The sequence below is a fragment of the Danaus plexippus genome, chromosome 10 (genome assembly GCF_018135715.1).
Source record: "Danaus plexippus chromosome 10, MEX_DaPlex, whole genome shotgun sequence".
In the NCBI taxonomy this organism is placed as follows: domain Eukaryota; kingdom Metazoa; phylum Arthropoda; class Insecta; order Lepidoptera; family Nymphalidae; genus Danaus; species Danaus plexippus.
This window is the reverse complement of record NC_083543.1, coordinates 7,854,914-7,878,113: the sequence shown is the minus strand read 5'-3', so window position 1 is coordinate 7,878,113 and position 23,200 is coordinate 7,854,914. Positions and strand designations below refer to the sequence as shown.

Here is a 23,200-nt window from a genome sequence, read left to right as displayed (position 1 = left end):
AGCACGGAATGGTCTGTCATTCGTCTAGTATCGTCAATATTCGTATTTGACACTCGTTCAAAGAACTGAATAAATAACCTTAATGTTTTGTAAAAAATGAATTGCTCGAACAAATTAACGTCGCCTGACGTTCATGGCTCATTCCGGTGGAGGGGATCAAAGAGTGTGTACGCTTGAGTGTTATATACAATAAAAATGTTTTCAAAATAAGGAAATTATAGTTAAAATAACAATTCAAGGGACAAAATTATTTATTTACAAAACTCTCTTATATAATATCAACTATAAAAACCATGTAGCGGCAAAGATTGTTAAGAAGAAAAACGTTACATGAAATTTGCATCATTATATAAATATTAAAAAGTATATTAAAATTGGTAAGTCAATGATAAATTAATTTGTATTTTGTTTAAAATTAGTATCGAGTATTAAGTTAAAAAAAAACAATAATAGAACTAATAAGTTAAAACTGTTCCTCAATATTAAAAATATAATAATATTCAGGTGTTTAACCTCAAGATTCGTGAATTCTAATCACCCAACCATAGCGCAATACCGTATATATTATTCTATTTTACTAAATGCTTGTTTTGAAAATAAGGATGTGAATTCCAAGAGATTTTTACTTAGTACTTAATTTTTAAGTCAGGTTTGTCACTTTTTATGCATCAATTTCAAAGTGAGCTTAAATGTGTTTTAATTTTAAAAGAAGATTTCTCAAGCAGTATCGTCTAAGACCTTAGCTTATTACATTTTTTTTTAATTTGAAATGATAACCAGCTTTCATCAGTATTAACGAAAACTTAAGTGCTTGTTCCTTAATTCATGGAACAAATATCAATATAAGAATGTATTTGTTTCAACCTTCTTGCTTTAATTTTTCTATTGATTGTAACACGTAAACAACATACAACACGTATGTCAAGGAGGAGCGCTCATATAAGTAAATTCTATATCAATGAATTCTATTTTTGTTCATGACTTCAAGGACATTTCATTACCAATGTTTGTTTACAAGGGCCTGAAGGAATGAAAGTTATAAATGTATAATTTTTGATTTTACTAGCACGGGGCCTTTGAATATTAAGCGCGTGAGTTTAGGAAATCCAAAATAATGTATATGTATAAATACATTCATATACAAATAATGTATATGTATATATACATATATATAAGTTTATTATACACAAATATTATAATTACATTCTTTGAAAGATTTTTTCGTGTTTAAAAAGTTTTTGTTGCCACCATTTTATGTTTACGTAAAAATATTAGATTGAGTTTGAGAATATCAAATTCATAACTTGTTAGTCTGTGTAAGATGCATTATAATGTTGGATTAATTACTTCATAATAATCATTTAATAGTAAAACCTAAGTTCTAAGTAACCTAATGAACGAGCCCTCTTACAGACAGTCGGTATGTTTACCACAAGTTTCAATCGTCACACTAAACACGGCGTTTCTAGATTTTCTTACATGCCTTCGTTACTTTATAATCAAATGGTATTAACGTAGGTTATTGAATACAAGTGTGATGATGTATGTATGTACGAGCTTATTTTCGACAACGTAACAGCCAGCTAGTATATATCGCAAAGGTATTAAAAAGAAACTATTATACTTGACATATCGCGTAAAGTAATCTAAACTATATAGACCCCTTCAACGTCCCACTCCACTAGATCTGTTCTCTGTTCGTCATGTTCATAAACGTCCAATAAATCAAATAAATGCCCGTCTTTGAAGGGGCAAATGTTATCAAACCTATAAATAATACAATGAATTAAATCATTCAGAGATAAATAAATGATACGTCAAGGATAAATATTTTAATTACTGAAAATTTAAATTATAGACAAGTCTGCAAAAAAATTATTAATATGCCAAATATAATTAAGAGTAGTAAAATGTATTTGATTGATAAAATAATTTTTAATTAAGCTCAATGCTTAAAAGTTACCTACAATTCAGTAAACTGTATAGTTTATATAAATGAGAAAGATACCAAACTTTTTGATTCGAAACTCTTTGCAGGAAAATTATTTTATTAATTAAATTCTGGATAGTAATATTAAATCTATTTTCCTTCGTCAGTTCGATGTATATTTCAATCACATGTCAATAGGAAGTAAGCGTAACGCGTCGAGTACTGTTTTAAGAGTATTATCCGATTTCTAGTATATATTATTTTTTGTATGATTATCCGATTGTGTATTAATTAATAGTTTAGTAATTTTTTTTAATCTATTAAATGATAAACGCCTATAGCAATCAATTTGAGCGTGTTTCAAAATTTAATTTAGTTACCAATGATGTTGTTGTGTTTATATAATAGTTACCGACATTTAACAATTCGACGTTTTTAAAATAAATAGTGTTGTTATTAATTCAAAACTTATCAAAGTGTAGGTTTACATTTTCTACAAGATTACATCTATTCTGCTGTTGATTTTGTATTAAAATATGTTATGTATTATATTTCAATTATAAAAAACTTACTAATTCATATATATATATTTTAATTTAGCGAAGATCAAAATACGTATTTTGAGCAACAAAAGACGGTATTATAGAAACGTGTATAGTTTGTAATATTTGACAAAATATGTTAAATTTAAATGCGTGCAAATTAGAAATCATAACTTGCAAAATATTAATTATTAATTTGTATGTCAGGATACCGCGGACTTGCACTTTGCACTGTTTGCTTAGTACGGGTTTGCATTATCACATTACATACGTAACGTTTCCCGTTTTTGATTCAACAAACTATGTTCGCTCTAAGTAAATGTGTGAAAATTTATTAATGAAACACAGCTACAGCTACGTGTAGTATGACGATGCAGACTTGGGGTAAACACGCAACACTTTAAATATTATCGTTTAAAGTACGGAAGTATTACGCTATATTTCAGACTTGACCCGCGTAACATATCTTAAGTTATTATCAATAAAGCATAAGTACATCCGCGTCTCGTGATTTTTAACTCTTCGTATAGTTTATAAAAAATATTCTTTTTTATATAACAAAGACAATTTAATGTCACATAACCGAGACAATTAAAGATACGTATTTCAATTGACCACTAGAGCAATTGATGCAATGAATGTCTCCCCAAATTACATATTGAAATATCTTACATTTCACTCTTGTCATGATTAGGAGTTACATTTTTTACCATATTTTGTATTTGCGTTTAGAATAATGTCTTAAAATTATTTACGTTTATAGGAAACGATTAATTGTTGACGGAGCTCTACAAATACATAATTTATACATTCCGAACAGTTTAAAATAACTCCAAGCTTACATGAGTTAAGCTCATATTAAATTCTAAAGATAATTTTCAAACCTTATAAGTAAGAATACAAATTTTAATTTTGACACGCGGTGCTTGTGAGCGAGTCTGTATATTTTACTGTCTTTTTGTTAATGTACAGCAATGCTTTGTATCCTGACCTTGAATCCAAAACCTGCGAGGTTTCAACTCGTCCATCTCACAGAGAATTCTAAAAGGCTATCGGCTCGTTTCTTTTTTGTCCATGTTAAATTTTCGGCGGCCGCTAAAGAATAAATCATTTCAAATAATACATATTTACAGAGATGGTTATCATTTTGTGCTTATTGGATACTTAGACTTTTTTTGAGATCTCTGTCTCTTCTTGTAAATTCCAGTGACTTAAATCAATGAATATCAAGTTCATTTGAAATTTCGTGTGTGCATCATTGTGGCGGTGGTAACAAGTAGGAATATTTAGTAGCCCCAACGCAGATGCATACTCGCCCCTATTTTAGTTTCTTTCACAATATAAGAAGCATTACAATCGAAACGTAAAGTTTTTTTAATTTGATACAAATTTCATTAGGCTGAGAGAACAATGTTTATCTCAATGACATTAAAACCTTCATGCAGTCAAACACTACATAAACAAACATAATATAATGCCTGCAAAGTGCCGTTTGACGAAACCAAACAGAAATGGTAATAATGTAATCTGAGTAAATTCTGAACACTATGTAATGAAAGATTTGATTCCAATCCATGTCGAAACACTAACTGAAAGGCGAACCTTAGAATCATTACGGCTCGTGTATTATAAAAAGGCTTAACAAAACCTCAATTCATTATTCATAACGTGTGTTCTTAATTCAAACATTTCATATATTACAGACATACACGTGCTAATTTAATGCATTATTAATGTTTTATACGTAAATATAAAATATTAAAAAAACATATACCTGTATCTTGAATAATACTTTGATTTCATGAATAAAATATGTAAATATAAATTAATTTGTAATAAAAAATATCTGTTGCAATTTATGTTTTTTTTTTTGTAACTAACAAATGGACTGTAAATTGTCTGAAATAAACAAATTATTATATTAATGGGATTTAACCTAATTTTTTTAAATTTCCCAAACCCTTTTTTTGTTACGAAAACGATTTTAATTTATGATTTGTTTGGCGATTTTACACTGAGTGATTTATCGCTATAACTAAACAGCTTTGTACGAATACAAACACGGATAAGAATAAACAGAAATGACGAAAACGGTTGTCGGTTACACACATTCCTATGATGTGTGACTGAAGAACTTTGACACTACCAGTGTTTGTAAGTGATTCACTAACAAATCGTTGTTCGTTACAGACAATATGGTTCAAACGATATTCGGTGTATGGGACTACATCATAATGGTTGCTACCATTGTAGCATCTATAGTCATAGGAGTCTACTTTAGATTTAGTGGCGGGAAACAGAAAACGAACGAGGCGAGTGACGTCGCACTACTTAATATAAAATAAATAAACGTAATTATAATCTGAAGTGTTATGTTATTTTACAGGAATATCTTCTAGCTGATAGAAATATGTCCATATTCCCGGTGGCTATATCGCTGATGGCGTCGTTTATGTCAGCCATAACATTGTTAGGGGTGTCAGCAGAAAATTATTATTATGGGATGCAGTTCGTTGTCATCAACATATCCTACGGCATCGCCACCCCTATAGCGTCCAAATTATACTTGCCAGTATTCTTTAATTTGCAGAAAACTAGTACTTATGAGTATTTAGAATTGCGCTTCGGACCTCACGTGAGAATGTTGGCTTCATTGACCTATACTTTACAAATGGTTCTCTATAACGGGATAGTGTTGTATGCGCCTGCGATAGTTCTGGAATCAGTGACGGGTCTCGATAGACTGGTCTCTATCTTGGTGGTAGGTTTAGTATGCACGTTCTATTCCACTTTGGGTGGTATGAAGGCGGTGTTGTTCACGGACCTGCTGCAATCCTTCCTGATGTTTGCTGCCGTATTCAGTGTCGTTATATTCGCGTCCATTGAACTTGGCGGTTTTGATAAAATATTCATCATATCCAAAGAGGGTGGCAGATTGGATTTTTCGAAGTAGGTATAAATTAATCAATGCATTTTTGTTTGAAATTGAACTTTATGTGGTTATAATTGGGTTTAATATGATAACAGCTTCAGCTTGGATCCGACGGAGAGGCATACTTGGTGGTCGTTGATAATCGGAGGACTGACCACGTATCTGTCGCTGTATGCTGTGAATCACACACAGGTAAAATCAGCTTCATATAATGCCATGAAATGGAACCTATGTGACATAGATTAATTGAAACACAGGTGCAGCGGCTTCTCACAGTGAGTTCTTTGGAGCGGTCTCAGCAGTGTCTGTGGTGGAGCTGGCCTGTGCTGTCTGTGCTAAGTTTAATCACATGTATCAGCGGGCTCAGTATTTACGCTGTGTTTCGTGATTGTGATCCATGGAGTATCAAAAGCATCAGTGCTGTTAGTAGTAAATATTTATTCTACATCACCTCACAGTTGCATGCTCTCTATCTCATCTTATCTAACGAGTTATCTCGTTACAAATGCAATGATCTCACAATGTAAATATTTCATAAACTATATTCATTTTTAAACATACAGGTCGTACTTGTTTATAAAAAATACGAATTTATATACGGTCGATTTAATCTGTGTCTTTTGTATATTAACATAAATAACATAAGAGTAAAGTGAGGGTAAATTAAGAGTATATTTACCACATCATGAAGTCGAATCTTACGAATTGTTGCAAACATTCTGTCAATAAGATTTCCTTTTACGGTTTTAAGATTTATCCGCAACATGATAACAACATCCTCATCATGTTTCAATGCTATAAATAACGTAAATATACATTTTTATATATGGATATTTTAATCTATATACGTTCTTTATTTGGAGGGAGAAATATTTTAAAGGTTATTTGAAAAATATATAATGTATGTAAATATTGCAATTCTGACGCTTATCGTGAGTGATCCTACTTAAAGTATTATATTGTGATAATTAAGATGCAGCTATGATAATGATATGATATGTTGCGTTCGCTGTGGTTGATGAATCGGATCTTAAGTCACAGTTATAAAAAAATATTTTAAACAGATTAAATAATGCAGTCCTTTATTTGACTGTATAATTGCTGTTTGGGCAGATTATTAAAATTGTATTTCATCACAGATGTAAGTGTATCGTTAGATTTAGAGCAAAAAAAGTACTTACGAATTTGGTACAAACATTTACGGTTTGAATTCACGGCTAAGTGAATAGAATTATAATGAAAACTTATAATAGTCTTGATTTGATAGCGAAATATGTTAAGAAAACAAAATTTTCTTGGGAGAGATTTTACGATAGCACTATGTTAGGGTAGTTCGATGTAATAAGATTATGAGTAAACTAGATTCTCTAGAGAGAGATTACAGGATGATACTAATGTACCAGTAGCAAGGCATCAAATTCATCTCATTTGGCTTAGATTCTGTTGCCAAAGACCGTCAAATCCTCCAGATAGACCAGCTCATGCCTTACTACGTGGTGAAATCGATGCAGTCCGTCCCGGGACTGGCGGGCCTCTTCGTCGCCGGTATCTTCAGCGCGTCTCTGTCGACCATATCAGCGTCTTGTAACGCACTCGCCGCCGTCACACTCACCGATTACGTTAGCAGGTACGTTATATATACGTAGATATATTTATACATATTTTCTTTGGACAAAAATGTATATGTGTTGATTATTTATATGTAGTAAAAAGTAGATTTAAAATATTATAACAACAATTGAGTTTTTTGTTTGTCGTTGCTTTTATAGTCTTAATTGATATATTGCGAAGGACTCTTCCGTACACATCGAGAAGGGATCGCGGAACGTAGATATGTACTTAAACAATAGATCTGAAATATGGATAGAGAATAGGAGTGCTGTATTGTACGCATAAAAAAGGAAATATTAAAAACGCATACAAAACAAACTAGTGAGATACTTCAACGTTGTCTATGATCGAAGAAGGTTTATTAATTTTTTATGTATATGTTAAACGGAATGTGTGAACGTTATTTCTTTCATTCAGTTGTCTCTATAGTCCATGTTACATTAAATGGAAACTTGTTACTTTTCACTTTACGTTAATGACCTTAAATGAGTAATTTGAATCAAACCATAACCGTTTTCATATAGTAATATGAAAATGTATGTTTTGATTGAAGATGGTGCAAAATATCACAATCGTACATTCCATGGTTGACGAAGTTGGCAGCTTGTGTTTATGGCCTGGTTTTCCTTGCGTTGGCCTTTGTAGCAGAACACTTGGGCGGGGTTTTGCAAGCTGCCTTGACTATTTTCGGGGCGGTTGGAGGACCTCTCCTGGGACTATTCACTCTGGGCATGTTTACTACTTGCGCTAATGAGAGAGTAAGTTATTTACTATTACTTATATGTATTTTAATGAACTAAATATATTTACAATATTTATAATTTTAATGTTAGTTGCTTCTGTATTGATATTTAAGATTATTTTTTTAAATTTAATATTACAAGAAATCAATTTAAAAGAAATGAAAATGGTGTTAATTCTCTTGTATATATATATTTTAAAACAACTGGTTTATTTATTTAACCGACTTCATAAAGAGAAATCTTGTATTTTACAATCGAAGTTTTTAATGTTTCATAAAGTTTCTTTATCAGTAGTAGTTCGCGTTTCGTTGAGATAAAGAATAAGATTTTAATTGAATTTTTACAACGTACAATCTACAGTCTACTGTCTACAGTCTTATAACAGTCATTAATTGAGCGATATGAAAAATATATGTTTAAAATTGTCGAATTAAGCCATATATACATATATATATATATATACATATATAATTTTTTGACGAAAATTAAGAAATCGATGGCGGTAGATGATAAATAACAAGGACCAACTAACAGACATTCACACCTCGTCTGCCCGTGATCACGGTTGCTGCAAAGTAACCGAAACGTCGGGATTATGTAGTTTTTAAATAATAGAATCCGCGTAGTAAATCCGAATAATACTAGTTTCATTTAAACACATTATAATGTCTTATAATTTTTTCATCGGGGTAAATTTTTTGTAAGTGAGATAAAATCTAGCTACCCTGTTTACTGTTACCCAGGGCGCGTCGATAGCCCTCCTGAGCGGTATGGCTACGACTCTATGGATAAGTTTTGGTGGTCCGCGACCCGCGCCCGTCAAACTCCCTCTCAGTGTTGAAGGCTGTGCCAATAACTTTACGTTACGTTACGTAGCAGATACAGCCAAAGAGTATTTCTATTTATACAGGGTGTCCTATATGTGGACGTGTCCGGTGAGTTCACACTCATTTTTAATTCGTATTAATTAAAGATATATATTTTTAATCATATTTAAATACAGAACAACTTAGGCTGTTATTTTGCTCATAAATAAGACACAAATTCAACTTGATCATCCATAAAAAATCAGAAAGAAGTAAAAGAATGTAGTTGAAATAAAAAAAGATTACGTAACAATGAAGTCGCAATATTTCAGATCGGTTTTGTGTGGGTGATGGTGGTAGGTTCTGTGTTATCGTTATTATGGAAGCAACAGCAACCTTGGCAGCGAGCGGGGCGGGCGGGGCCGGACCCTGCGCTGTTCACGCCGCCCCTCGCACAAAGGCTGGCACGACAGAATCAAGAGGTACGGGGGTTTCGGGCAGTACGGATTTGAAGGGTACCGGGGACTTATAGGGTAGGGTAAACACAGGGTACGGGTGACGAACTGAGTACGGTTGACGTAGATGTAATAATAATACAGGTTATGACTTCTAAGAATTAAACTGACCAAATGCATCCCACCATTACAACGAATTCAATCATTTTATTAACAATCACTGGGCAGAAAAATGTATACTATTTTTGGGCTCTATTTTTCACTTGGAAAGCTCTATATATTTTATCATTTGGTGTATTCAGCTTTCTTCAATAACCATTTATTTATTTTAAACCTGTCTTTGTCATATTTACACAAGGCTCTACATTCACCAGCACTATATGCATGTAGATATATAGTGTGAATTTTTGTAGATGGGATCGTCTTTTCCTCAATGATAACACACACGCTTCTTTGCACGAAATATGGATTGTTTTTTATTTCTTATAAGGTAAGTTGCTTATATTTTTTTTTATACGAATAATTCTAAAATATAGTGTGTGATTTATTTTTTCCTTTAATTTTTATTTATTTATTATTTTTTAATTTTGGTCTGAAATCTCATGGAATGTGTTGTATAATTATTAATAGAGGTTGCATTAATTTCATTAAAAAAATGTATTATTTTGTACAAATAAGCCATTGTAATGATATTTTTCGTATAATTTCAGAACCAACTCATGAAAAACATCGAAGATTGACACTCCACTGACTGTTATATATATATATATTGTAGTTCATAAAAACGTAGACTTATTTTATTCGACTGTTAGCAATAAATGAATAAGTCAAAAGATTTTGATACGCCGTTTATAATTTATTAGCTGTAAAGTATTGCTGAAGTGTATCGATTGAAAACATTCCTAGAATTCGAATGAAAGATAATAATTTATATATATTTTTACCGGACCGAGAATGTATTTTTTATATATCGTTATCTTATTTTGAAAAAGCAGTAGATAATTTAAATAAGTCTTATTTTTTTTATATAAAACATATCTCCGACCCTGCTTAACTCATTATTCTAGAAAGACGTTCGATTTAAAACTGTGATATCGCAAATCGCATCTTCCAAAACGCCTTCACGTAGTGGAGATAGTACCTACTTATATAAATTAGTACTTAATTATAACATTTGAATTGAATAGTATTATTTTAGCTTCTCAAATCAAATAAAGAACGCGTCACTGCCATTGCAATCTTTGACACACACACACACACACATATATGTGTGTGTAAAGATTTGATCGTCAAGCACTTGATACCAACGCGCCATTTTATGTATAGATTAATTCAAAAACACTAAAATAAGCGCATTCTAAGCAAAAGTTATGACCTATCCAGTAAATAATCTAGTACATATTCGACGTTACTCAATTTTAGTTTTTATTCCTCAATATAACACTGTGTTCTTTATTTAAAAATATTTAAATGATTATAGATGTGCGGCGTGTATAGAAATGTTCTGAAGTATAATTCTGTGTAATGCGACTGAGTGTTAACAAAACTCTGTTTATATTATAGAATAGTTTATTGTTATGATGTAGTGTGTTTGTTAATAAGAAGCTACGCGTTCGTGGTTGTTTTATTTATCCTTAATCCTAAACATATTTTTCCTTATTAAACATAATATGAACGTATGTTAAGCAGAGCGACGGCCATCTTTGATTTCAGTAAGTTGTTCCAAACGATGACGTAGTTGTGTGTTCTGCAAAAAAATATTGAATCATCAAAATCATATCAAATGGTTCACCGATATATGTCATCAGCGGCCTATATTGGTCCACTGCTGAACATAGGCCTCTCCAATTGCACGCCACTGAGATCGACTTTCGGGTACTCGCATCCAGCTCCTGCCAGCCATCTTGCGCAGATCGTCACTCGACCTTGCCTGAGGACGTCCTACACTACGTTTGCCGAGACGCGGTCTCCACTAAAGAGCTCGTTTACCCCAACGGTGGTCGGTTCTGCGGCTAATATGGCCAGTCCACTGCCACCTTAGCTTGCTAATCCGGTGGGCTATGTATCGACAGGTGACTCGGCAGAGAACCAAAGTCATCGGACTTTTGTTTTCTGCCGAATCACCTCGTTTCTGATGCGATCCCTCAGAGAAACGCCAAGCATAGCCCTTATATATATATTGAATTAAAACTTTTTGGCTAAATAGTGATAAGTGCATTGGCATTACAGTTGAAAACTAAAGGAGAAGGAATAAATACGATATTTTTTATATTTTTTAATTTTATAGATACTTTCAGAGATATATAAAAAATCGCTAAAACTACTTATCATTGTCACAATTTTCGTCACTGTCTGTGCGTTTCTGAGCGCTAATCAAAAACAGCTGAACGAGTCTTCATAAAGTATTTAGTGTTAGTTTCATAACTTACGAAATAAAACAAAACACGACAATTCCCTAAGATATTTCGCTCTGAGGACGAGTTAGTTAGTATCAAATATATTTATGACTTATATTGTTGTTAGACAAACGACCAATCTATGTACAAACCTCCCTCAGTAAGTGCTCCTCCCTCTCGGCCGCCACTCTCAGCATGTCTCTCGATCTCTCTAACAACGAGTCCTTCTCGAGGATGGTACGTTTCAAATTAGATATCTCTGTGCGATAACACTCCGCCTGAATACGAACCTGGAAACATAACACACAATTATTATGTCCCAACTAGTTTTTAAATCCGACTTCGTTGGGATTTGAAATAGACTCAAAGAGGAATGTGTACAGTACCTATGCTAAAGCAATGGTAGCGACATCTGTCTGTATCGCGCGACTATATATTAAATATTATCATTTAGTCTAAATCCTGCGGAAACAATATGGTATTCGGCGATAAATTATAACCTATGTCTTATTCTGATCTTAGCTACATCCCTGTAAAGTTTTGCCGTTTGCTTGTTTCAACTAATGTACGGTAAATGACATGTAACAACTTTTTATATAGATTTTTAAATCCCTTTAAGTTAAAACATGCAAATATACCGGTACAAATTGATGCCAACATCAGAAAATATACATCTACCTTCAAGAGGAAGGGGTTAAGTGCATCAATTGAGAAAGTGTGAGATTCAATTCTTGTGAAGAAAACAACAAGCACTATATGTTATCAATATACATGGGATAGAGCTAATGAGTGTATATTTACTGGAATACAGAGGTGATTTAAGTCTTGAACATCACTCACCATCCGATGCGACGATAGTAAGACACGTTTCAAGTAATTATAGATAGAGACAAAACATACCTTATCGCTTCTCTGTCCGCTGGACGGGCGAGATTCGTTTTTCCGAATATTCGTACTTGAACATTTTTCTGCTTGCAATTTACTTACTAAGCCTTAAAACATTAAAATATATATATATATATATAAATACAGACATATGTATTTTGATGCAACTAAATAGTAGTGACAGGTTATTATTGTATAATGTCCTAAAAACTTGCACAACTTTTTTTTTTTTGTAGATTAACAAATAGTTTGAAATTATAAATTCATAACTATTCACAGTGTGTTGTTGTGTTGCTATATAAAAAATCTAACTGTCAACGACTGTGATACAAAATATGGTGTGAACATTTAAGTCGGCCACAAGCAACAATTCCACCTATAATGACTACGGCGAGGGTTGGTCTTATTACTGATCGTCTAAGGACTCGGACGTGTCGCACCTCTCAGCGTGAGCACCGTCTGCTCCAGGTCGTTCACTCTGTGCTGCGCGTCTGTCGTCGGCGCACTCTCCATGCTGCTCACTTTCATTGTCAGCTGCATGTTCTCTTCCTTGAGCATGTCGCAGTAACTATACCGATAAATACATTATGTAGCCTTCCTAACTCGTAATTATTGAAAAAGATATATCGAGTAATAATTAATTTTATATAAATTAATGGAATAAGGGACATTTTTAATGTGCCAGTAACTAGCTAATATATTTTAATTACTTTATGAATTTTTTTTTTATAGTCATAAATATAGTAATTTCACTTCATTAATTATAATGAATGGGACGACAGATATTTTTTAAGGTCATTACCTCTTCCAATAGTCGACTTCTGGTTGTGCGTTAGTTCGCGCGCTGAGAGGGGATCTGATCTGAGCTTCCAGAAGCGTTGACTCTAGTTTCAGGACTTGTCCCTTCAGAGACGTTATCTCCGCGAGAGCTCGTTCGTACTCTGATACTAACGTCTCGTTGCCCTTGGTATTAATACATGTACATGCACATTTACCAATAAAAAAGTATAGGAAGGAATATTAAAAATAAATATTGTAATAATGTAGTAGGCGGTGTTAAATTACAACAGCGTTTTATTAAAACGTAATATAACGATGGAGCTACAAAAGAAAATCAGATATGTATCCGTATATTGAGATAACGAATATAATGTTAGGCACAAAACAATATTCGTCTTTCATGAAAAAATTTAATCTTGACAGCGTTTAATATAAATATATTAGTGTGTGTATCGCAGTAACTAACCTTCTCAGCTAATTCCAAGGCTACTATCCGTCTCTGTTGCGCCTCAACGCGTTCAGCCAGCGCCCGACTGGACACCGGCAAAACCGAGCAAGGAACCAACGCCTTCTCGGGACACTCGCTGTCCTGTTTCTCAATAGACAGCTGTGCCTCTTCTGGAAGTTCCCAAACAAAACCTCTGTAGAGTCCAGGGTAGAGTCCAATAACTGCTCATGTTTCGGTGTAATAATTCATCTGGTTTAAATTAGTGTTGAAGAGCAGAACAACTATACACTAGTATGTAAGTGGCGCTGTTCAATATAAAATGATTATTTTGCGCGATTGCTCCGGAGTAATGGTGCAAATTATCAACCAGTTTTTTGAGGGTTAAGCATTAGATGTTACAAAAGTTACTTTCTTTCCATCGTGTTTAACAAAAATTCACCGTCGAAAAAATATACGTTTATATGTATTAGGCTCTACTTGTAAACGAAGGGATATTTTAAAAAGGGAAGGGATATATATATATATATTTATTAACATTTCACCAAATACCAGAGTCATCTTACGTTTAGTTTCGCTCAGTCTGAGAAGTAAAACTCTCTTCTCCTTCTCGAGTCTGGCGACAGCCGACTTCATGAGATTCAGGCTCATGTCCAACTTGTTATTCTCTTGACATTTTTCTTCGTAACGCATTTGCCAGCGATCGGACGCTTGTTGTGCTCTTTCGTGTACGTTGTAGAAGAAAATTGGATATAAAACAATTGAATAACGTATATAATGTTAGAGAGAAATTAAATCTAGGTGTATTTTACTGAAATTTAAGCATTCAACCCATATAATTTAAGATTAGCGATTGTTTTCATGGAACTGTTGCAAATTTCGTCATTATCATACAAACCTCTTCCATTTATCCCAAAGTGCGAGCGATGTCGCAGCGTCTCGTCTTACCCCGGCTAGTTGCGCCTGTAACGACGCGACTTTACTCTGTAACGCGCGCGATTCCACGGACGGAGTCTTAGCACCGCTTGTGCTACTAGAATTAATACGATACCAGGTTTTAATATTTTTTTTCCGTTAGTTTTATGGTTTTGGCCTAGTTATGGACAGAACTCCTTAAATTTTCAGTTAACCTATGTTAACATGTGTTGACTTAGTTGTTTGCTTCTCAAATGTTTGCATGAGTGTTTTTTCTTAGGTATACAAACTGTATGTATAATTAAATGTGGTTTTAACTTAAAAGTAATTTTATAATTTAAATTTGGTTTCAATAATAAAATTTCTTATAATAACAAATTTTGCTACACGTAGGTGGTTTAAATTAATTTAATAAATAACTTAGTTAAAAATGTAAAGTTCAGTTTAAGGATGCGGCCAAAATTATATATCTATTTGCAGACAAACTTGAAATTGTTTAAAGTGATAAAGTTAATGCAGAATATAAATAAGTAATAAGACTTAGTTTATAACTTCAAAATTCTAAGACACTAACGCCAATGAGGTGTGAGGAAACTTGGCATTGAGGATATAGAAGTTAAAGTGTTAAATATATATATAGTCGAAGGCAGATTAAAAATTGTCGTCATTTTACTTATTTTAAAATGTTTTATAACATTAGTAGAGCATTTTAGAATTTGCCTCGTCATTAGTCTCATTTCAGGTTAAGTTAGGTTCATGTTTATAAAATGCAGACGCCGTTCGTAAACGGACATATAATACAAATATATATATGATTATTATATTTACATGCGGAACACTTGATTCTTCAAGTTCTGTGAGTCAAGGCGCGCCCTTCTCTCACGGGCTACGAGGACTTTGACCTGTCTACGGAGCGCTAGGTTCTGTTTGTGAATCATCTGTTTCTCTCTACGCAGACGATCTATTAATGGCTCTTGCCTGAAAGTTAATGTTATGATTCAATACATCAATAGTCCCATGGGAAGGATTATTTTGACAGGAACAAGCACTTTAAGGGTACCTAACGGTAATATATATTGAAGTTAATTCTTAGACTTTGATGACATGACTAGCGTTTTTTGCATTTAAACTGAAATTTCGATTAATTTATGGCAACTGTGACCCTAGCAAGGGATGAATATAACCGAAATTTGATTAATTTAGTTTTTAAGCAAACTAAAATCTCTGACGCTGTATGATCATTGTTCACCATATAGCCGTTGAACTGCTCGGCATCTTGAGCTCGTCTTCCGTCTCCGTCAAGTCGACCGTGGACTCGAACTTCAGTTCAAGCCTGTCTGAACCTTGTTGCGAGACGACCTCGCTCACTTCGTCCACCTCAACTATCGCGGACAGGTCGAAACTAGGGTCGTTCACAGTCAGCATTGTTTGCATATTCAGTATCTGACTCTGGAATAATTTTAACACCATTTTTCTTGTTTTGCACAATAAAGTTTGTATCTTCAGACTAAGTACAGTTTTTAGATTATCAACTAAAGTGCGGATAAAAAACTATAATTTGTACAGTACGTAAATTCCAACTAGTGATAAGTGGAGTATTAGTCTAATAGATAATACAGTCAGCAAAACAAGAAAAATGTTAGCAAAAACAATAAAGTTACCTTCAAATTATTAACAACGGTTCTCAGCCTGTCGATGAGCGCGTCTTTGTCTGCTATCTGTCTCAAGTGTAGCGTCTTCTGCTCGCTCAGCCTGTGTCTCAACTCCATGTGTTCGCGTTGAGTTTCGCTTAGCTGTGAGAGCCAATGTCTGTTCTCCGCTTTGTATGATTCCATCTGTGAAGAATTAAAAGTTATAATTTCTTAACGAGAGCTAAAGAGCTAAGACTTTCGCGGGTATTCATTCGAATGAACCTAATATTATAGCATTACTACGCGCATTTTATTATTCTTAAACGCTACATGCTCCCGACGCTTTGGGTAATTTGCAGCAACCGTGAACATCATTCACATCTCGTCTGCCCGTGATAAGGTATGTCTTATAGTATAGCAAATATAATCAGGACGCCATAATTTAAAAGTTTCGTTTTTATTGATATTAGTTGACTATACAAAAAAAATCCACTTTAAATTTCAAATATTTCTAGCAAAATTATTAAACGACAAAAGAATGGTCATTATGTATGGATCTAATCCACGGCGTGGCTCACTTCGTCGTTATGTCTCTCCTTTAATTGCGTACTTAATTGTTCCATCTTCGTCAGTCTTTCGGAAGCTAAAATTTTCCAACGCTCCAATTCGCTTTTTTGGCTAATTCTGAAAGTGTTGGAGATATTTTTTTATTTACTTTCTATAGAATATATGTATGTGAGTGTGTCTGTGTGTTTATGACAAAACTTACAGTTCAGCTTGGCTGCCTTCGAAATCACTTTGTAGTTTGAAAATTTTCGTTTCTAAATCACTTATTCTGTTATAATATTTGTTAGATTCTTGTATGGCATTCTCGGAAGTGGTCGCTGTCGAGTCTCTCCTATCATAGATAATGTTTTAATGAGATTACGTAACACGATTTGAGATTAACATTGATAATGTTATCTCAGAGACATCAGAGTGATTGATATATTTTGTGTGTAGACGTGAATACTTACTGGTCTAACTTCATTTGTAATTCTCTCGCTTTCCCTTGTAGTCCTTTAACTGTTTTTGAATATTCCTCTCTCTCTTTATCTAGCAGTTCTTTATATTCTGCTATGACATTATTTTTGTCAACTTCTATCTTCTTCAGTGTGTCTGTGACCATTTTGTTTTCAACGTCAGCGGTCTCTCTGATTCTGTTTATTTGTTTGATGTGAGTCGATTTAACATCAGCGATATCGTTTTTTAAAGTCTGAATGGTTTCTTGAAGATTTTTAATGAGGTCATCCTTTTGTATATTTATATTCGACAAAAGGTCGTAGGCTTTTTCTTGTTCGAGGCATTTTTTAGTCATGATAGCCATATCACGATCTTTTTGTTGGACTATGGCCTCTATTTCTTCAATTATTTTGTCTTTCTCATTTCCTCTCAGTATCGAGTTGTTTAATTTTGTTTTGAGGTCATTAACGTATTGATCGTCGTCTGTTTGTGTGATAGAAGTTTTTTTCATATGTGTGAAATTAGTTTGGGTCTGCTCATGCAAGAGCTTTTTGGGTTCGTTATTGGCTATAACACTTGTACATGTTTTTCCTTCATTAGTTACTTTGGGTGGGGATAATGTGAAAGTACGACTCTCTGAGGGAAATACACGTTTTATTTTAATGTTTAGCAGCAAAATTAAGTTTTTCTTTACATTTTTGAATACTTACTTCTACTGCAACTGCTTATGCTGCTCATTTCGTCTTCAGAGGGCACGTTTTCAACTTTCAAATCGTTATTGCAATCTGCAACGCGTGTAGCATTTTTGTCTACATCATCCACAACTTTGAAACCTTGATTTACCGATATCAGTGTTTTTTCGAGATAATCGCATCTTTCCAGAACACTTTTATACGCTTCATCTGCTGACACTAATTTCTTCTTACAGAGTTCTGTTTCGCGTTTTTGCATGTTTTCCTATATATTAACAAAAGATATCGACTAATTTTCAATCAAGAAAAATATAAAAGAATTAATTACACTCACTGTTATCATATTCTTCAACTTATGAGAGCATGTGTCATTATCTGGACATTTCTTTTCCAATAATTCCAATATGTTATTGTAAATGCTATATTTTGTAAGTAAATTTGTTTGTAAATCATTAATATCGTTAAGTTTTTCGTTAACTTCGTTGGATTTAAGTTTTATATCTTCCAATTTATGGAGGAATGTTTCGACTGACACCAGCGGCAAATGTCCCTGATACTGTTCTCTCAGAGTGTCGATCAGTTGTGACATATTCCTTGAAAATTAAACAATATATATGCGCGTGTTATAGTAAACGCCGCTGCAATCAAAACACTATAGCTATTACCGTAATTTATTATCATTTCTTTTTGAGTAAATTTCAAAGACTTTTTGTCTACTCATAAGCACGTCCTCAGTTTCGGCTCTGAGTTGTTTCTCATTGTTCAGAGCAATCTTGAGTGAATCAATTTTTTCATAGCTCTCTGTAACCTGTAGTTGAGCTAGCAAAACTTCGCCGCTCAGTCTAAAATAATTACTTAATTTATTTTAAATCCTCAAAACATAAAAACAATTTTACGTACCTCGTACCTTGCTATAATGGCCTTGTTATCCCCCAAAGACTGTAAATCCAGAATCTGATGTCTCAACATATTGATTTCTATGTCATTTGCTAGTTCTTTATGTTTATATGATTGAAGCTTACATGTTGAAAAAATGACGTCATAAACAGCATATATATATATATATATATATGTATATTTGTGTGTGTGTGTGTGTGTGTGTGTGTGTGTGTGTGTGTTCATATTTACCTCTAAATATATTTTATCTAATTCCGTTTTTGTATCTTGATACTTTTCCTTCATCATGTGATTTTCTTCATTACGTTTCTCTATTTCGTTTTTGTAATAGTCGAATTGATTTGAGTCACAATTTAATATTTTATCTCTAAAGCGAAAATAAACGTTTTATTAATGAATTTCAGTTTTAACGTGACGACTAATCTAACTCACGTTAACTGTGATTCTGCGAGTTGCAATTCTGATATGGTGTTTCGTAATTTTTCTATTTCATTATTCTTCTCCGTCACTTCTATAATTAGCTTCTTTAGTTGTTCTTGATAAATGTTCTGTTCGACTTCCTCAATTTTCACAGGAGTCACTTTTTGGTCACCTTCTAGAAATTATTTTATATAAAATATATACTATAGATTAGTGTTAACAATTACATCATCAGACCTTTGTAGAAACGGTTTAGAATGTCCATCTTTATATCATCCAAGTGCTGCAACAATTCCTCGTTCCCGGTAGCTCTACTTATATTTGTTTCTAATACATTTCTATATTTAATTATAAACTTATTGTGATCTTCGCGTTGTTTGAAAAATACTTCTAAGGGTACAGTATTACGCAATCTGTCAGTCAGATTGAGAACTGATAATAGTAATTTCTGTATTTTTCTCTCGTACTCAGAAGTCTCTATCAATCTCTCTCTCTTCAATTCTAAATATTCGTTTTTAATATTCTCCTTATCCGTACGCATTTTTTTATATAAATCCTCTAAGTAAGTATATTTTCTCTCTATATTATCACTGGTTATAGTCAATAGACCAGGCGATAGATTACTATCATCTTCGTGCTCATCAATATGAGATTTAAGATTTTCGATTTCAGCCTTATATTTCTCTTCTTGTATGTTCCACTTGCTAGAGTCATCAGAGGCGCTGATTGATAAGGAAGTGAAATTATCAAACAGCTGACAAAATTTTTCTTGAAAGTATCGAAGCGTTTGTTTCAAGTCGTTCTCGAACAAAGCATTTCCTGTATCAATGAATCCCGCGACCTGTTTCGTGTTATTGATGTCTATATTTTTAACCTCATCATCAGTCATCCAAGACCCAAATTTGTTTAAATCAACTCCAGTTTCATTTACTTTATCTATTTTATTATTTTCCTTTAACTTCTCTTCTAGATCTGAATACCTCTGTTTTTCTATTTCTAACTTCTTCAGAACATCAAAAGTTTCTTGTCTAAAATTATGTTTTATTAATGAAATATTTACGTTTAATTAATTTATTAAATACTATAACCTACCTTGATTCGTGTAGAGCAGACAAAAGCGCATCTTTTCCACCTAACGCCGCTTTAAGCTCCATAACAGTTTTCATGTGAGGAGAAAACCATCCCGAAGCTTTTCTCGCTTCCATAGAATTCAAAAGCGCTTCAAGACTTGGACACTCTAATAACAAAACCCCTGCTGTCGACCCTAGAATTATCGATGACGTTATTATTCTTAGTATTATTTTTTGAAGTATCGATAAATCATTGAACTCACTATTATCTTTCAACAAATTCAGTATATCTGTTAGACCGTTTCGTAGTCCTTCATTTTCTTCCAAAATATCGTTTATGTTTAAATTCTCTTCAGATATATTTGCTTCTTCATTGAGACGATCATGTTCACGTATTTCGTCACATGTCTGTGTTTTAGCGATGCTTTTCGCTTTAGACCTTTTAGCCTTTTTTTCTCGATTGTCCAATTCTATGTTTATCAACCTGTCTTCATAATCTCGGACCTTTTTATGTAATTCTATATTTTGTGTTTCTATATCTTTATATTTTTTCATTATACCGTGAGTGTCAATTTTCGTATTATCTGGTAGATTCAACTTTTCCCTATATAAATAATATTTAATGTGCAATCGACAAAACTAATACTCAAAATACTTACAGTAGAGAAAAATACAAGTGGACTCTATGTAATTGCAAATTTTCCACACTTATGTCATTTGTACCATCTAAAAGTATTGGCATTTACAAATTGGACTTAGCCCAAAAAAAAAAAATACAAGCATAATGTCAAAATTTTCTTTCAATTATCACATGCTATATAACCCAATAAAATTTGTACAAAAATTCATTACATTTTCCTATGGATATGACAGTTATATGATTTTTTACCTCATAGCTTCATTTTCTAACTGCAGTTCGTTGATGACGTCATTAAGTTTATTCACTTCCTGTACCAATGATTTGATACCTTCGTCCCTGACTCTCAGATGTTTCTTTTTATCTTTAATACTGTCTATCAAAGCGTTTATGCCTTCGTCCGATCTCAACAGTTGGAGTTGTGCTGTTATTTCTGTTATCTTTACATTAAATTAATTTAATTCTAGTTTTTTTTCGTTGGAATCAAATGTACTATTATGATCCTTACCTCTTTCTCTCTAACCGCTAACATTTCCTCGCTTCCTTGTAACGCGATGTTCAGACATTTTATTTTTCTCTTTAATTTATTTATCAGATTCCTCTCTTTGCCGTCGTCGCTCTCATTCTTCTGTTCACTTATAGAATGTTCTGGAATATCTTCTATCATTATTTTCAGTCTTCTATTTTCTTCTTTCAACGACTGTATGATATTAGCAGATTTCATCATTTGTTGTGATGCTTCAGTCAATTTTTCTTGCAGTTCAATATTTTTGCTGTCATCTTGTTTTTTAGTCCGTTCCTTTTAAAGAAATTTTAATAAATAGGATATAATAATGATTCCTGTTACATTAAGTATAAATTACTCACTTTCGGTGAGCTTAGACATTTCGAAATACGTTCTAATTCTTCTTTTAATTGATTATTTTCTTTAATTTTTTGAGTAATTTCTTGTTTTTGCGTCTTCGCTAGGTTCTGAAACAGAGTTAGTTCGTTATTTTTTCATCAAACTTTATCACTATCAAGTCTAAATACCTTAAAGTGTTGAAGTTTCAGCTTTATATCTTCGTCGTTTCTTTCGGTTTTGTTACGTTTGTTTTTTATTTCACTATTCAAGGTTTCTATTTCTACGAGCATATTCGCTTTCTCTTCTTCAGCCTTTCCGAGCGAATCTGGACACGATTTGGTTATCATTATATATATTTTTACATTTCCTTATATTAAATTATTAATATACCTTTGATGTTTGAGTTCTCATTGTTGAGATTAAACAACTGTTCGGTTAGATTCTCAATCAGAAGGGTGGACTCTTTCAGTTTATCCTTAAACACTATCAATTTTTCCTTCAAAGTTGCATTCTCTTCTTCGAGTATCTAAAAATACGTTAACATTAAATTCCTTGTATTAAAATTCTAATATAATAAAAATTTTCAATCACACCTTCACATCCGTTAATAATTTTCTGATATGTCTATTTTTCTTAGATAATTCGTTTTCTAAAGTCGCGATAGCATTCATTTCTGATAGCGTCGCTCGGCTTGAGTTACTTTCGTGTTCAAAATCATTGTCTTTCTCGTGTTTATTTTTCCTTCCTTCTAGTTCAGCTATATCTATGTACAGCTGTTCGAGGATGTATTTATTGGCTTTTATTATTTCTTCCTGGTGTTCTATAGTTTCCAGTACGCTATCAGAACTCTTTGCAGGTGAGTCTGAATTGATGTTATAATATTTGATAAAGATAAGACTAAGACTAAGAGTATAAAGCTAAGACTAAATCTAGCACATCGTTAATATCTCACCCGTGAGTGTGCCCCTTTCCTTTGTCCTGATTTTCCTTTTCGTTTTATTAAGTTTGTCCATAGCACTATTCACCTTGAACAATAATCTACAATAACTGCTATGTTTTTGTATAATATAACTTAGTGTGATTTCTAAGTTATTAATGAGTAGTGTATCGTTAATTTAAACTATATTTTAGGTTTTCATCAAGTGTGTCCGTGAATACTAATGGTTAGTTATTGAAATAAAGTCAAAACAAGCAAGCTGCAAGGTACATATAAAAGCATAGTCCCAAAGTATTTCAAATATGTTTGTATATGTATATAGCTAAAGGCTTTTAGATTCTTACTTGTTCGTTTTTATATTTCAAAACATCTTGCGCCACTTTAAAAAGTATCTTCAAGTCGGTGAAATTAAGTTCTATATCATCAACTTCCATCCAAGACAAACCTTCACAGAGCTTATCTTTTTCGCTTTCTCTGAGTTCTTTTTCAGAGAACCTTAATATCTCTCGCCAATCCATTGCCATGGTTACAATTGGGCTTTACGTAATTTTTTAATACATTAAGTATTTATATAAGATTATTTAAAGTACTTTGTAAATGAACAATTCAAACCCTTATAGTCTGCCCGAT

General features: G+C 33.0%; 2 protein-coding genes across 3 annotated transcripts; one reads left to right on the top strand and one right to left on the bottom strand.

Annotated features, from left to right (window-relative positions):
* Window positions 1–38: 38 nt before the first annotated feature.
* Window positions 39–10,633, top strand: LOC116767007 (putative sodium-dependent multivitamin transporter). 2 transcript variants are annotated; one of them, XR_009752674.1, is made up of 11 exons: window positions 39–377; window positions 4,663–4,784; window positions 4,859–5,421; window positions 5,500–5,596; window positions 5,662–5,826; window positions 6,874–7,031; window positions 7,569–7,773; window positions 8,502–8,693; window positions 8,897–9,046; window positions 9,433–9,509; window positions 9,730–10,633. XR_009752674.1 is itself a non-coding variant. In XM_061521560.1 (10 exons), exons 2-10 carry the CDS (start codon window positions 4,668–4,670, stop codon window positions 9,757–9,759), a joined length of 1,677 nt encoding a protein of 558 aa, XP_061377544.1. In that variant the 5' UTR covers window positions 39–377; window positions 4,663–4,667; the 3' UTR covers window positions 9,760–10,633. The 2 variants fall into 2 exon arrangements, 1 of the variants encoding a protein (XP_061377544.1); XM_061521560.1 differs by lacking the exon at window positions 9,433–9,509.
* On the bottom strand, window positions 10,571–23,135 carry LOC116767006 (centrosomal protein of 290 kDa). Its single transcript, XM_061521559.1, has 31 exons — window positions 22,915–23,135; window positions 22,586–22,658; window positions 22,227–22,495; window positions 22,024–22,159; window positions 21,822–21,958; window positions 21,657–21,761; window positions 21,298–21,588; window positions 21,042–21,229; window positions 20,416–20,756; window positions 20,175–20,346; window positions 19,320–20,110; window positions 19,095–19,257; window positions 18,894–19,029; window positions 18,673–18,782; window positions 18,431–18,607; window positions 18,100–18,358; window positions 17,784–18,030; window positions 17,088–17,709; window positions 16,841–16,969; window positions 16,650–16,755; window positions 16,102–16,275; window positions 15,690–15,889; window positions 15,269–15,418; window positions 14,424–14,558; window positions 14,092–14,246; window positions 13,547–13,698; window positions 13,103–13,263; window positions 12,741–12,868; window positions 12,316–12,407; window positions 11,568–11,705; window positions 10,571–10,766 (listed from the first exon to the last, which is right to left on the bottom strand). The coding sequence occupies exons 1-31, from the start codon at window positions 23,092–23,094 to the stop codon at window positions 10,701–10,703; spliced, it is 6,183 nt and encodes a 2,060-aa protein (XP_061377543.1). The 5' UTR covers window positions 23,095–23,135; the 3' UTR covers window positions 10,571–10,700.
* Between the last annotated feature and the right edge of the window lie 65 nt (window positions 23,136–23,200).

Excerpts from the sequence above, each read along its gene's own strand:
- LOC116767007 (XM_061521560.1), top strand. The coding sequence starts at position 4,668 with ATGGTTCAAACGATATTCGGTGTATGGGACTACATCATAATGGTTGCT. Across the intron at positions 5,422-5,499 it reads GGCAGATTGGATTTTTCGAA|CTTCAGCTTGGATCCGACGG; the intron begins GTAGGTATAAAT and ends ATATGATAACAG. Across the intron at positions 7,032-7,568 it reads CTCACCGATTACGTTAGCAG|ATGGTGCAAAATATCACAAT; the intron begins GTACGTTATATA and ends TTTTGATTGAAG.
- LOC116767006 (XM_061521559.1), bottom strand. The coding sequence starts at position 23,094 with ATGGCAATGGATTGGCGAGAGATATTAAGGTTCTCTGAAAAAGAACTC. Across the intron at positions 15,419-15,689 it reads AGCAGTTCAACGGCTATATG|GCAAGAGCCATTAATAGATC; the intron begins GTGAACAATGAT and ends ATTAACTTTCAG. Across the intron at positions 11,706-12,315 it reads GCGGACAGAGAAGCGATAAG|GTTCGTATTCAGGCGGAGTG; the intron begins GTATGTTTTGTC and ends TTATGTTTCCAG.